We start from the raw sequence: 12,827 nt of genomic DNA, 5'->3' as shown, positions 1-12,827 counted from the left end.
CTCTACCAATCTTCACGGTATACCCTTATCAGAGCAGTCCTAACTAGTGTATGCAATCCCTATCTGATGTATTTAAAAACCTGATCATCTGTATATTACCTGTGTGAACAGGGTGGAAAAGTCCATGTGTGCATACAGAGTAGAACAGCTTATGTGCAAATAACCCAAGAGGAGTGGTGGGTAGCTCCCCAGTCTTGTAGACACAAGAGAACAATTATGGAAACAGGAACACATGGGCTACTTGCACAGTGAACAAGTCTGTAAGATCATGTTCACACACCACCAAGAAACCTGAAGACACAAAAAAGAATAGTAAAACCAAAAACACTCAGTTTGAAAAAAATGTTGCAGTAATCCGCAAGTGCTGGTAAAAGATGTAAAAAACAGGGTATTTGGTTGATACGTTTTTTGCAAAAAATGTATACTAAGCTGCTCTACCAATCTTCACGGTATACCCTTATCAGAGCAGTCCTAACTAGTGTATGCAATCCCTATCTGATGTATTTAAAAACCTGATCATCTGTATATTACCTGTGTGAACAGGGTTCAGAGAGGAAAAGTCCATGTGTGCATACAGAGTAGAACCCTGTTCACACAGGTAATATACAGATGATCAGGTTTTTAAATACATCAGATAGGGATTGCATACACTAGTTAGGACTGCTCTGATAAGGGTATACCGTGAAGATTGGTAGAGCAGCTTAGTATACATTTTTTGCAAAAAACGTATCAACCAAATACCCTGTTTTTTACATCTTTTACCAGCACTTGCGGATTACTGCAACATTTTTTTCAAACTGAGTGTTTTTGGTTTTACTATTCTTTTTTGTGTCTTCAGGTTTCTTGGTGGTGTGTGAACATGATCTTACAGACTTGTTCACTGTGCAAGTAGCCCATGTGTTCCTGTATCCTTGCTCCTTGACAATGTTCCAGTGTTGGATCTGAGCTTCTCCTGATCGTTCCTGTGACCTGCTGCTCTGTATAGCTAAGTGCTTTTTCGCTATTTTGTTGCTTTTTTCTGTCCAGCTTGTCTTTTGGTTTTGCTGGAAGCTCTGAGACGCAAAGGGTGTACCGCCGTGCCGTTAGTTCGGCACGGTGGGTCTTTTTGCCCCCTTTGCGTGGTTTTTGCTTTAGGGTTTTTTGTAGACTGCAAAGTTCGCTTTACTGTCCTCACTCTGTTTAGAATATCGGGCCCCACTTTGCTGAATCTATTTCATCCCTACGTTTTGTCTTTTCATCTTACTCACAGTCATTATATGTGGGGGGCTGCCTTTTCCTTTGGGGTATTTCTCTGGGGCAAGTCAGGCCTATTTTTCTATCTTCAGGCTAGCTAGTTTCTTAGGCTGTGCCGAGTTGCATAGGTAGTTGTTAGGCGCAATCCACAGCCGCCTTCAGTTGTGTTTAGGATAGGATCAGGTGTGCAGTCTACAGAGTTTCCACGTCTCAGAGCTCGTTCTATTGTTTTTGGGTATTTGTCAGATCACTGTGTGTGCTCTGATCGCTAGGCACATCGTGTCTCTGGATTGTCTTCATAACACCTTTCATAAGCACACATAACAGTACAAGGAGCCATAACTAATGATTCTCAATAGAGGGAAAGAAAAAGTTCTGACATCATTTTTTTTTTTTCTCTGCTCTGTGTTCACTTTTTTTTTTCCCCTAGACATTTGGGTGCTTTTGGACACAGGTGTGGACATGGATATTCAGGGTCTGTGCTCTTCAATGGATAATCTCGTTATAAATGTACAAAAGATTCAAGATACTATTGATCAGAAATCTATGTTAGAACCAAGAATTCCTATTCCTGATTTGTTTTTTGGAGATAGAACTAAGTTTCTAAGTTTCAAAAATAATTGTAAGCTATTTCTGGCCTTGAAACCTCGTTCTTCTGGTAATCCTGTTCAACAGGTTTTGATTATTATTTCTTTTTTGCGCGGCGACCCTCAAGACTGGGCATTTTCTCTTGCGCCAGGAGACCCTGCATTGAGTAGTGTCGATGCGTTTTTCCTGGCGCTCGGATTACTGTACGATGAGCCTAATTCAGTGGATCAGGCAGAGAAAAATTTGCTGGCTTTGTGTCAGGGTCAGGATGAGATAGAGGTATATTGTCAGAAATTTAGGAAATGGTCAGTACTCACTCAGTGGAATGAATCTGCGCTGGCAGCTTTGTTCAGAAAGGGTCTCTCTGAGGCTCTTAAGGATGTCATGGTGGGATTTCCTATGCCTGCTGGTTTGAATGAGTCTTTGTCTTTGGCCATTCAGATCGGTCGACGCTTGCGCGAGCGTAAAACTGTGCACCATTTGGCGGTATTGCCTGAGATTAAACCTGAGCCTATGCAGTGCGATAGGACTATGACCAGAGTTGAACGGCAGGAATACAGACGTCTGAATAGGCTGTGTTTCTACTGTGGTGATTCCACTCATGCTATTTCTGATTGTCCTAAATGCACTAAGCGGTCCGCTAGGTCTGCCGTCATTGGTACTGTACAGTCCAAATTCCTTCTGTCCGTTACCTTGATATGCTCTTTGTCGTCGTTTTCTGTCATGGCGTTTGTGGATTCAGGCGCTGCCCTGAATCTGATGGATTTGGATTATGCTAAACGTTGTGGGTTTTTCTTGGAGCCTTTGCGGTGTCCTATTCCGTTGAGAGGAATTGATGCTACACCTTTGGCCAAGAATAAACCTCAGTACTGGGCCCAGCTGACCATGTGCATGGCTCCTGCACATCAGGAAGTTATTCGCTTTCTGGTGCTACATAATCTGCATGATGTGGTCGTGTTGGGGTTGCCATGGCTGCAAACCCATAATCCAGTATTGGATTGGAATTCCATGTCGTTATCCAGCTGGGGTTGTCAGGGGGTACATGGTGATGTTCCATTTTTGTCGATTTCGTCATCCACCCCTTCTGAGGTCCCAGAGTTCTTGTCTGATTATCAGGATGTATTTAAAGAGCCCAAAGCCAATGCCCTACCTCCGCATAGGGATTGTGATTGTGCTATCAATTTGATTCCTGGTAGTAAATTCCCTAAAGGTCGTTTGTTTAATTTATCCGTGCCTGAACACGCCGCTATGCGCAGTTATGTGAAGGAATCCCTGGATAAGGGGCATATTCGCCCATCGTCATCACCACTGGGAGCAGGCTTCTTTTTTGTAGCCAAGAAGGATGGTTCGCTGAGACCGTGTATTGATTACCGCCTTCTTAATAAGATCACTGTTAAATTTCAGTATCCCTTGCCATTGTTATCTGACTTGTTTGCTCGGATTAAGGGGGCTAGTTGGTTCACTAAGATAGATCTTCGTGGTGCGTATAATCTGGTGAGAATCAGGCAAGGAGATGAATGGAAAACTGCATTTAATACGCCCGAGGGTCATTTTGAGTATCTAGTGATGCCGTTCGGACTTGCCAATGCTCCATCAGTGTTTCAGTCTTTTATGCATGACATCTTCCGTGAGTATCTGGATAAATTCCTGATTGTGTACTTGGATGACATTTTGATCTTCTCGGATGATTGGGAGTCTCATGTGAAGCAGGTCAGAACGGTTTTTCAGGTCCTGCGTGCTAATTCTTTGTTTGTGAAGGGATCAAAGTGTCTCTTTGGTGTGCAGAAGGTTTCATTTTTGGGGTTCATCTTTTCCCCTTCTACTATCGAGATGGATCCGGTTAAGGTCCAAGCCATCCAGGATTGGACTCAGCCAACATCTCTGAAGAGTCTACATAAGTTCCTGGGCTTTGCTAATTTTTATCGTCGCTTCATCTGTAATTTTTCTAGCATTGCCAAACCATTGACCGATTTGACCAAGAAGGGTGCTGATTTGGTTAATTGGTCTTCTGCTGCTGTAGAAGCTTTTCAGGAGTTGAAGCATCGTTTTTGTTTTGCCCCTGTGTTGTGTCAGCCAGATGTTTCTCTTCCGTTCCAGGTCGAGGTTGATGCTTCTGAGATTGGAGCAGGGGCGGTTTTGTCACAGAGAGCTTCTGGTTGCTCAGTGATGAGACCATGTGCTTTCTTTTCCAGGAAGTTTTCGCCCGCTGAGCGTAATTATGATGTGGGCAACTGAGAGTTGCTGGCCATGAAGTGGGCATTCGAGGAGTGGCGTCATTGGCTTGAAGGAGCTAAGCATCGCGTGGTGGTATTGACTGACCATAAGAACTTGACTTATCTCGAGTCTGCCAAGCGCTTGAATCCTAGACAGGCCCGTTGGTCGTTATTTTTTGCCCGTTTTGACTTTGTGATTTCGTACCTTCCGGGCTCAAAGAATGTGAAGGCGGATGCTCTGTCTAGGAGTTTTGTGCCCGACTCCCCAGGGTTATCTGAGCCGGCGGGTATTCTCAAGGAAGGTGTCATTGTGTCTGCCATATCCCCTGATTTACGGAGGGTGCTGCAAAAATTTCAGGCTAATAAACCTGATCGTTGTCCAGCGGAGAAACTGTTCGTCCCTGATAGGTGGACGAATAAAGTTATCTCTGAGCTTCATTGTTCGGTGTTGGCTGGTCATCCTGGAATCTTTGGTACCAGAGAGTTGGTGGCTAGATCCTTCTGGTGGCCATCTCTGTCACGGGATGTACGTACTTTTGTGCAGTCCTGTGGGATTTGTGCTAGGGCTAAGCCCTGCTGTTCTCGTGCCAGTGGGTTGCTCTTGCCCTTGCCGGTCCCAAAGAGACCTTGGACACATATCTCGATGGATTTTATTTCTGACCTTCCCGTTTCTCAAAAGATGTCAGTCATTTGGGTGGTCTGTGATCGCTTTTCTAAAATGGTCCATCTGGTGCCCTTGGCTAAATTGCCTTCCTCCTCTGATTTGGTGCCTTTGTTCTTCCAGCATGTGGTTCGTTTGCATGGCATTCCTGAGAATATTGTCTCTGACAGAGGTTCCCAGTTTGTTTCAAGGTTTTGGCGAGCCTTTTGTGGTAGGATGTGCATTGACCTGTCTTTTTCCTCGGCTTTCCATCCTCAGACTAATGGCCAGACTGAACGAACCAATCAGACCTTGGAAACATATCTGAGATGTTTTGTTTCTGCTGACCAGGATGATTGGGTGTCCTTTTTACCGTTGGCTGAGTTCGCCCTTAATAATCGGGCCAGCTCGGCTACCTTGGTTTCTCCGTTTTTCTGCAATTCTGGGTTCCATCCTCGTTTCTCTTCAGGACAGGTTGAGTCTTCGGACTGTCCTGGTGTGGATACTGTGGTGGACAGGTTGCAGCAGATTTGGACTCAGGTAGTGGACAATTTGACCTTGTCCCAGGAGAAGGCTCAACTTTTCGCTAATCGCAGACGCCGTGTGGGTCCTCGACTTCGTGTTGGGGATCTGGTTTGGTTATCTTCTCGTCATATTCCTATGAAGGTTTCCTCTCCTAAATTTAAGCCTCGTTTTATTGGTCCGTATAGGATTTCTGAGGTTCTTAATCCTGTGTCTTTTCGTCTGACTCTCCCGGACTGTTTTTCCATACATAATGTCTTCCATAGTTCGTTGTTGCTGAGATATGTGGCACCTATGGTTCCATCTGTTGAGCCTCCTGCCCCGGTATTGGTGGAGGGGGAGTTGGAGTATATTGTGAAGAAGATTTTGGATTCTCGTGTTTCTAGACGGAAACTCCAGTATCTGGTTAAGTGGAAGGGTTATGCTCAGGAAGATAATTCCTGGGTTTTTGCATCTGATGTCCATGCCCCCGATCTTGTTCGTGCCTTTCATGTGGCGCATCCTGGTCGGCCTGGGGGCTTTGGTGAGGGTTCGGTGACACCTCCTCAAGGGGGGGGTACTGTTGTGAATTCTGTGGCTGAATTCACTCCTGTGGTCACAGGTGGTACTGCAGCTTCTGAGCTTCCTCCCTCAGGTGATCTGGTGAGCTCGTTAGCTGCTTCGTTACTTAACTCCACCTGATGCTGCTATCCTTGCTCCTTGTCAATGTTCCAGTGTTGGATCTGAGCTTCTCCTGATCGTTCCTGTGACCTGCTGCTCTGTATAGCTAAGTGCTTTTTCGCTATTTTGTTGCTTTTTTCTGTCCAGCTTGTCTTTTGGTTTTGCTGGAAGCTCTGAGACGCAAAGGGTGTACCGCCGTGCCGTTAGTTCGGCACGGTGGGTCTTTTTGCCCCCTTTGCGTGGTTTTTGCTTTAGGGTTTTTTGTAGACTGCAAAGTTCGCTTTACTGTCCTCGCTCTGTTTAGAATATCGGGCCCCACTTTGCTGAATCTATTTCATCCCTACGTTTTGTCTTTTCATCTTACTCACAGTCATTATATGTGGGGGGCTGCCTTTTCCTTTGGGGTATTTCTCTGGGGCAAGTCAGGCCTATTTTTCTATCTTCAGGCTAGCTAGTTTCTTAGGCTGTGCCGAGTTCCATAGGTAGTTGTTAGGCGCAATCCACAGCCGCCTTCAGTTGTGTTTAGGATAGGATCAGGTGTGCAGTCTACAGAGTTTCCACGTCTCAGAGCTCGTTCTATTGTTTTTGGGTATTTGTCAGATCACTGTGTGTGCTCTGATCGCTAGGCACATCGTGTCTCTGGATTGTCTTCATAACACCTTTCATAAGCACACATAACATGCGGTCAGCGGAGTTCCCACGTCTCAGAGCTCGTCCTATGTCATTGCTAACTGTCAGGTCACTTTGTGTGCTCTTAACCACTAGATCCATTGTGGTTCTGAATCACCAGTTCATAACACATGACATCCCCGCTGAGGGAACTGAAGGACCCGGTACCGAGTATCCCATTGCCCTTACGTGGGGGCGATCCAAATCTTGGCGTCACGAACAGGATCTACTTAAGCCTGAAGAATTGGGTCATGTGCGCCTTAGAACTGTGCCAGAATCGTATTTGAACTGTTTGTGCTTAAAGACTGTGTATTGCAAGTTACCGCCAAAAATTCCCACCAAAATTGCCGCCATTGCCGCGCCACGAGGAGCGATGAAGAAGAAGGGCGTGGAGTTGTGGGCGTGAACGAACTGAGAAACGTGAAGAACAATGGCCGCCCAGTCTAAATATCTCTGTACCTTGAGGACGTGTCCGTCAGCAGCCGAGGTCCGCCTCCTACTTCTCTATGGCGGGCGGGGACCGAAGAAACGAAACTATGACTCAGAAGGAGACCAGCGGGTACCTGAACGACGACGAAGTGACCCAGGGCCACCCCAGCCCACCGGAGGCGAACCAGAGCTTGCTGCTACTGGAGGATCCTGACTCCCTGGACCCGCCGATGGAGGCATCGAACTTTCCACTCCCGGGCACAGAGCCGGCAACAGTGAAGTAATGGAAGTCGGAGCTGTGCACAGGGAGAACCGTGGTCAGAGCCGCAGCAGACTCCAGTGTCCTCATCAGCGGAGCCGATCGACATCAGTGGAACCACATCAGATGCAGGTACCAAAAACGACCCTGCCCCACTGACCGATCCTGCTCTGGTGACCGCTCCCCGTCCCAACTGTGACCAGCCGCCCGCTGCCGAGCTCATCGTAGCACCCCTTGACACAATGGAAGGGATACTGCCCCCGCTCCCGACGTCTATGGGTGAACCGCTGAACGTGAGCCCCGAGGGGGTGATCTTTAAATGGGATACCCCAAGGATCCGACCGGACGGGTCCAGAGAGGAGGGCTCCTTTATCGTAGCGCTCACCTGGGAGCAATACAAACAATGCCTGATTTCACATTGGAAGGGCCAAGGACAAACTGAATCGACTGCCCAACGTACTGTACTGAAATCTAAGACTAAATGTGGCAATGAGGGTCCGACGAAACGAGGGACCATACTAGCCTTTCACCCAAAAAGGGGTTCGGGCTTTATACTGGAGCCGGGACTGTCGACGGAAGTCTTCGTTGCCAGGTATAACGTAGAAGCCCAGTTCCGCAGTGGGCCCCCTTATCGCAACATGTGTAGGGGAGATCATGTGACCTACACCCGCCACTGGAGTGAGCAGGGATGGTATGCCAAGGACGTTAAACGATGTGAGCCTGCAGTAGTGCCATCTGCTGCCACGACTAAGACCAACGATACTACCCCTCTAGTCTCTTAACTAACGGGTCCCCACACTATTACTACTGTGTGTATCGTTTCTACTACTGAATCTGCTACTAAAATTGACATTTGTACCCAGCCCATTATTGACGTGACCGCATCTGGGAGACAAACCTACGATCTCGATACGGCATCGGATGAGAGCCCGGATACAGACCTTCCCTGGCCAAGGAGTGTCCACTACCGACTGATGTCTTGTCACCTACTATAGAAGTAAACCTCGAAGCCATGAAGCTGTACATAGTTAACTGTTTGTTTTCCTACTTTTTGCTGCTTTAAACCCATCCAGGGTTAATTCTTAAAGGGATCCCTTCATTTACCCGGTATCCCTATTTGTTCCAGTTTGCACAAGTTTATCATGGTTTAAAGAAATGTGGAATCATGAACTGAGCATGGTCAAAAACTGTTCCTGTACATAGTTTTCACCTTCTTAAAGGTGCTCTCTACTGGTTTTACAAGCAAGAAGACTTTGCAAAGAAACTGTTCCTGATGACGACGTGAAAGTTTCTATGGTCTTAAACTTTATAACTGACTTGTTGATTGTTTGCACTACCTCAGAAAAGACTAGTTTCCCTCTTAAAGGGAATGTTCATTGGTCGCACCTTGATAGTGTTGCTTTGAAAAGTTAAACGGTAATAATGTTTACATAGCTGATAATATGTATCTAGATAGTGATAGAAAGCTTGAAGAAAGATGCAGTAGGCCCGTGGGGGTAGACAGAAAGTCCTGCATGTGAAGAAGAATAAAGAAAATGTTAAATTGCACATTAAAGAAGTTGTCCACTACTATAAAGTTTTTTTTTTCCATAAATCTTGCTATTATGTGCCACTGAAAACATCTACTGTGTTTATTTCAGCAATATTACCTGTTATCATGCTGTAGCAGCACATCTTTAGTGCTTGATCCAGCTCTCATTGGGTTAATCGACAACTTCCTTTCTCCTGAGTTATTGTGGTCTAACACTACAAGTTCCATGATGCATTGCACTCCCATGTAACTCTGCATTGGCACACCCACTCCAAAACACACCCAAACCCCTCCCTCCTCTATGTTCAGGCTGATGAGGAGAGGTCACATCTTGGTCACAATCTGTAAGCAGCAGCACCAATAACTTGACGTAGCGTTCTCGCGAGACCGCTACATCATCACGTGTTATGGCCGCAAGGCATTACTGGCAACGGAACGTCACGACATGGCCTGGATGCGGGGGACGCCGGTAGGTGAGTATATAACTATTTTTTATTTTATTTCTTTTTTTTTTTTAACCGGGATATGGTGCCCACATTGCAATATACTACGTGGGCTTTGTTATATACTACGTGGGCTGTATTATATACTACATACATATTCTAGAGCACTCGATGCGTTACAATCTGGCCAACATCTAGTAAATCTTATTCACGCAGCGTTTCCCAGTTGAAAACAAAATGGCAAAATACTAGGTAGAAACATAAGGTGATACATATAGTGCTTACTCATGTGGGTATGGTGCCCGCTGAGTACATAGCTCCAACGCACGTTTCGCAATATTTGCTTCTTCGGGAGGCTTGTGTACTGCTGCTTCAGATTGTTGTGTCATCACTGTTGATACAACAAATATCGGGTGTCGGCCGATATTCGCTGTATCGGAATTACGATACTGAGTTCCGATATTTTTGCGATATCGGAAATCGGAATCGGAAGTTCCTATAGTGCAATTATGCAGTATAATAAAGTGTGGGCGGTGCGTGGGCGGAGACTGGGTGTGTGTGCGGGCGGTGTCTGTGCGTGACCGTGGGGCTCTCTGCGTGTGTGCTGGGGTCTCTGTGCGGCTTGCGGGGTGTCTCTGGGGCAGGCGGGGTGTCTCTACGGCGGGCGTGGTCTCTGTGCGGCGGGCGGGGTCTCTGCGGGGCGTGCGGGGTGTCTCTGCGGGGCGTGCGGCGTGTCTCTGTGTGCCCACGTCGTGCACAAATTTCACAACGTGCGTCGGTACGTCAGCCCGACGCATAGCGACGGACCCGTACCGACGCAAGAGTGAAAGAGGCCTTAATGAGCGTTGAATTTAAAAAAAAAAAAAAGAAAGCAGAAAAAAACAGCGTGGGCTCCCGTGCAATTTTCTGCGCCAGAGGGGGAAAGCCGACGGCCGGGGGCCAATATTTGTAGCCTGCTATGAATACCAGCCCGCAGCTGTCTGCGTAGCCTTTACTGGCTATTAAAATAGGGGGACCCCCCCAAAAAATGACGTGGGGTCCCCCTATATTTTATAGCCAGAAAGGCTACGCAGACAGCTGCATGCTGATATTCATAGCCTAGAGAGGGGCCATGGATATTCCCTCCCCCCCCCCCCCCCCGGCTACAAATACCAGTCCGCAGCCACCCCAGAAATGGTGCACCTGTAAGATGCGCCAATTCCAGCACTTAGCCCCTCTCTTCCCACTCCCGAGTAGCAGTGGGATATGGGGTAATAAGGGGTTAATGTCACTTTGCTATTGTAAGGTGACATTAAGCTGGGTTAATAACGGAGAGGCGTCAATAAGACGCCTATCCATTATTAATCCAATAGTAAGAAAGAGTTAATAAAACACACACACATTAGGAAAAAAGTATGGGAATGACTCGAGTATAAGCCGAGAGGGGCAATTTCAGCCTAAAAAAAATGGTCTGAAATTCTCAGCTTATACTCGAGTATACTGTATACGGTATATATATATATATATATATATATATATATACCTATTCTATGTGTATATATCTATTCTATCTATTCTATTCTAACCTGTCAGTGTGATTTTACTGTAATCACATATGAATTGCCGGCTTTTCAAAGGACACCGGTGCATAAAAATTGGACAGCACTTGCATGGTGCGAGTGCTGTGCGATTTTTTTTTCTCGCACCCATTGACTTCTATAGCGGGATGTGATCCACTCTGAGCTGGAAAAAGAAACGCAGATGAACACACAATCATAGAATAACATTGCTCCGAATTCAATCTGATTTTTTATCTGATTAAATTCGTCCGATTTCATCGCAAGTGGGCATGAGCCCATACTCAGCAAATCGCAGCATGCTGCAAATTTTTTTCTCAGTCCGATTTCAGCTGAGAAAAAAAAAATTGCAGATGAGATGTCACCCATTGAATAACATTAGTCAGAGTGCAATCCGACTTTTTCTCGGAAATGATTATGAGCGCTAACACTCTCAGTGGCCTGGTTTTTTAAGTTAATGCCAAATTTATGTTTCTAACTTTCCAGAGGAATCTGAACTCCACCCTGAGAAAAGTCTTCCTGACATGTAGAGAAGGAAGGAGCGGAGATTTGCGTAATAGGAAACGATCAATGCAAATTCATATTTCTATAAACAGCCGTCTAATCAGAGCCCGGCCCTTCCCTTATATACAGTGCCGCCCATTTAGTGCCGCTCTATTTAGTTTTCTGCTTCAGATGAAATTATTCTTCTGTGATATCAAATGCGAGAAGGAAAAGATGTTCGTCCTCACTGTGATATTTCTGAGCGTGACTGGAGTGTATACTGGTGAGTGTGTACGGTCAGGGTTAATTAGATTATTACCTAATAAGTCGTTATATTATTATCTGTTACAATGTTTGGTATTGCTGTCACTATATATCAGCTCTGAATTCTGTATGGCAATATATATTGTGTGGCACCATCCTGAACAGAATGATTGGAATGGAGGTGCACATGCTCAGTCTTCGCCCCTTTCATTGTCTATGGGTCTGCCATGCTATTTCCGGCAGTCCCATAGACAATAAATGGAGCAGAGCTTGATAATGTGCACCTACATTCAATTCAGGACTGGGTGCTGCAAAGCCCATTTCTGAGGAAGCAGAGCCCAGATCTTGGAATTGCTTTGGGAACCACCATTTAATCTCAGTGCCGGGTAAAATATTTGAAGTTTTTTAAGGCTATGTTAACATTGAGGTTTTTGGAGCACATCTACTACAAAAGTACCTAAAAAATAATTCAAAAATGCTTGAAAGACTCTTCATATTCACTTCAGTGTTAATCCATTTTGCTGTTCCTATGAGGAGCTTTTGAGTATTTATTTTTCTTCTTCAGTTTTTGGGGAAAAAAAGTGCATGTAACTTCTTTGAGGAGGAATCCTCCTGGAATTCACTTTATATTTGGATGGATGCAGAAAAATCTTAAGAGAATACACACTTAAAAAATGGATCTAGATGAAGAAAAGGCTCCAAAAACTTTCTTAAGGTTAATTTCATGCGAGCACTTAAAAAAATCGTCTGATTCTACACAGAAGAATAGATGATTATTCATCTATATTGTCATCCAAATGCAGTGTGCGGCATCTGCTGTTATGTATCAGCAGTTATTAAAATATACAAAAAAGGAATACAGTTCCCTTTGTTAAGAATTGCTGCATATCTGTAAATATTGGATGGTACACAGCGGCTCCTTATGGGACCTGATTTTTTTGGGCGCATCTGTACAATTGTATAGGAGAGTCTCTTCCAAATTATGGAGGAAATTAATGCGTGCTGTTTTTTTTATGCACATATTGGTCCATGTGAAAAACACATCTTAACAACCCTATTGTATAAAACTAACCTGAGAACTGCCCATGTGAGGTCAGGTTTATCACGTACAGTATTTGGTGTGATACTCGCCGTAAAAGGAGCAGTTCTTAAAGCTGTTCCTGCTTCAAAATCAAACCCATTTGAACATTACCTAATAGTATGTGGTCATAAGTTCGTGATTCTCCCAAAACATCAATAGTGGTTTCAAGTGTTTCAAATGTAAAGTGCATCTAGCATCAGACTGCCCAGACCATCCCCGACACAAAGAATAAGACTAAATTATAGTCAAACATGTA

General features: G+C 45.2%; 1 protein-coding gene across 3 annotated transcripts in view; it reads left to right on the top strand.

Annotated features, from left to right (window-relative positions):
- The window catches only part of LOC138661498 (major histocompatibility complex class I-related gene protein-like), a 228,405-nt gene that overhangs the window by 132,517 nt on the left and 83,061 nt on the right, over positions 1–12,827 (top strand). For 2 of the 3 annotated variants that reach the window (XM_069746220.1, XM_069746219.1), the window contains exon 1: positions 11,380–11,509. The exons of the other annotated variant lie outside the window; for it this stretch is intronic. In XM_069746220.1, coding sequence (XP_069602321.1) covers positions 11,419–11,509 — 91 coding nt within the window. In that variant the 5' untranslated portion in view covers positions 11,380–11,418. Of the gene's footprint in view, positions 1–11,379; positions 11,510–12,827 lie in introns of those variants that run through there. 3 annotated transcript variants of the gene reach the window in all.

The sequence above is a fragment of the Ranitomeya imitator genome, chromosome 2 (assembly GCF_032444005.1).
Source record: "Ranitomeya imitator isolate aRanImi1 chromosome 2, aRanImi1.pri, whole genome shotgun sequence".
NCBI classification, from domain to species: domain Eukaryota; kingdom Metazoa; phylum Chordata; class Amphibia; order Anura; family Dendrobatidae; genus Ranitomeya; species Ranitomeya imitator.
Note: the sequence above shows the minus strand (reverse complement) of the source record. Positions and strands in the feature narration are given on the sequence as shown.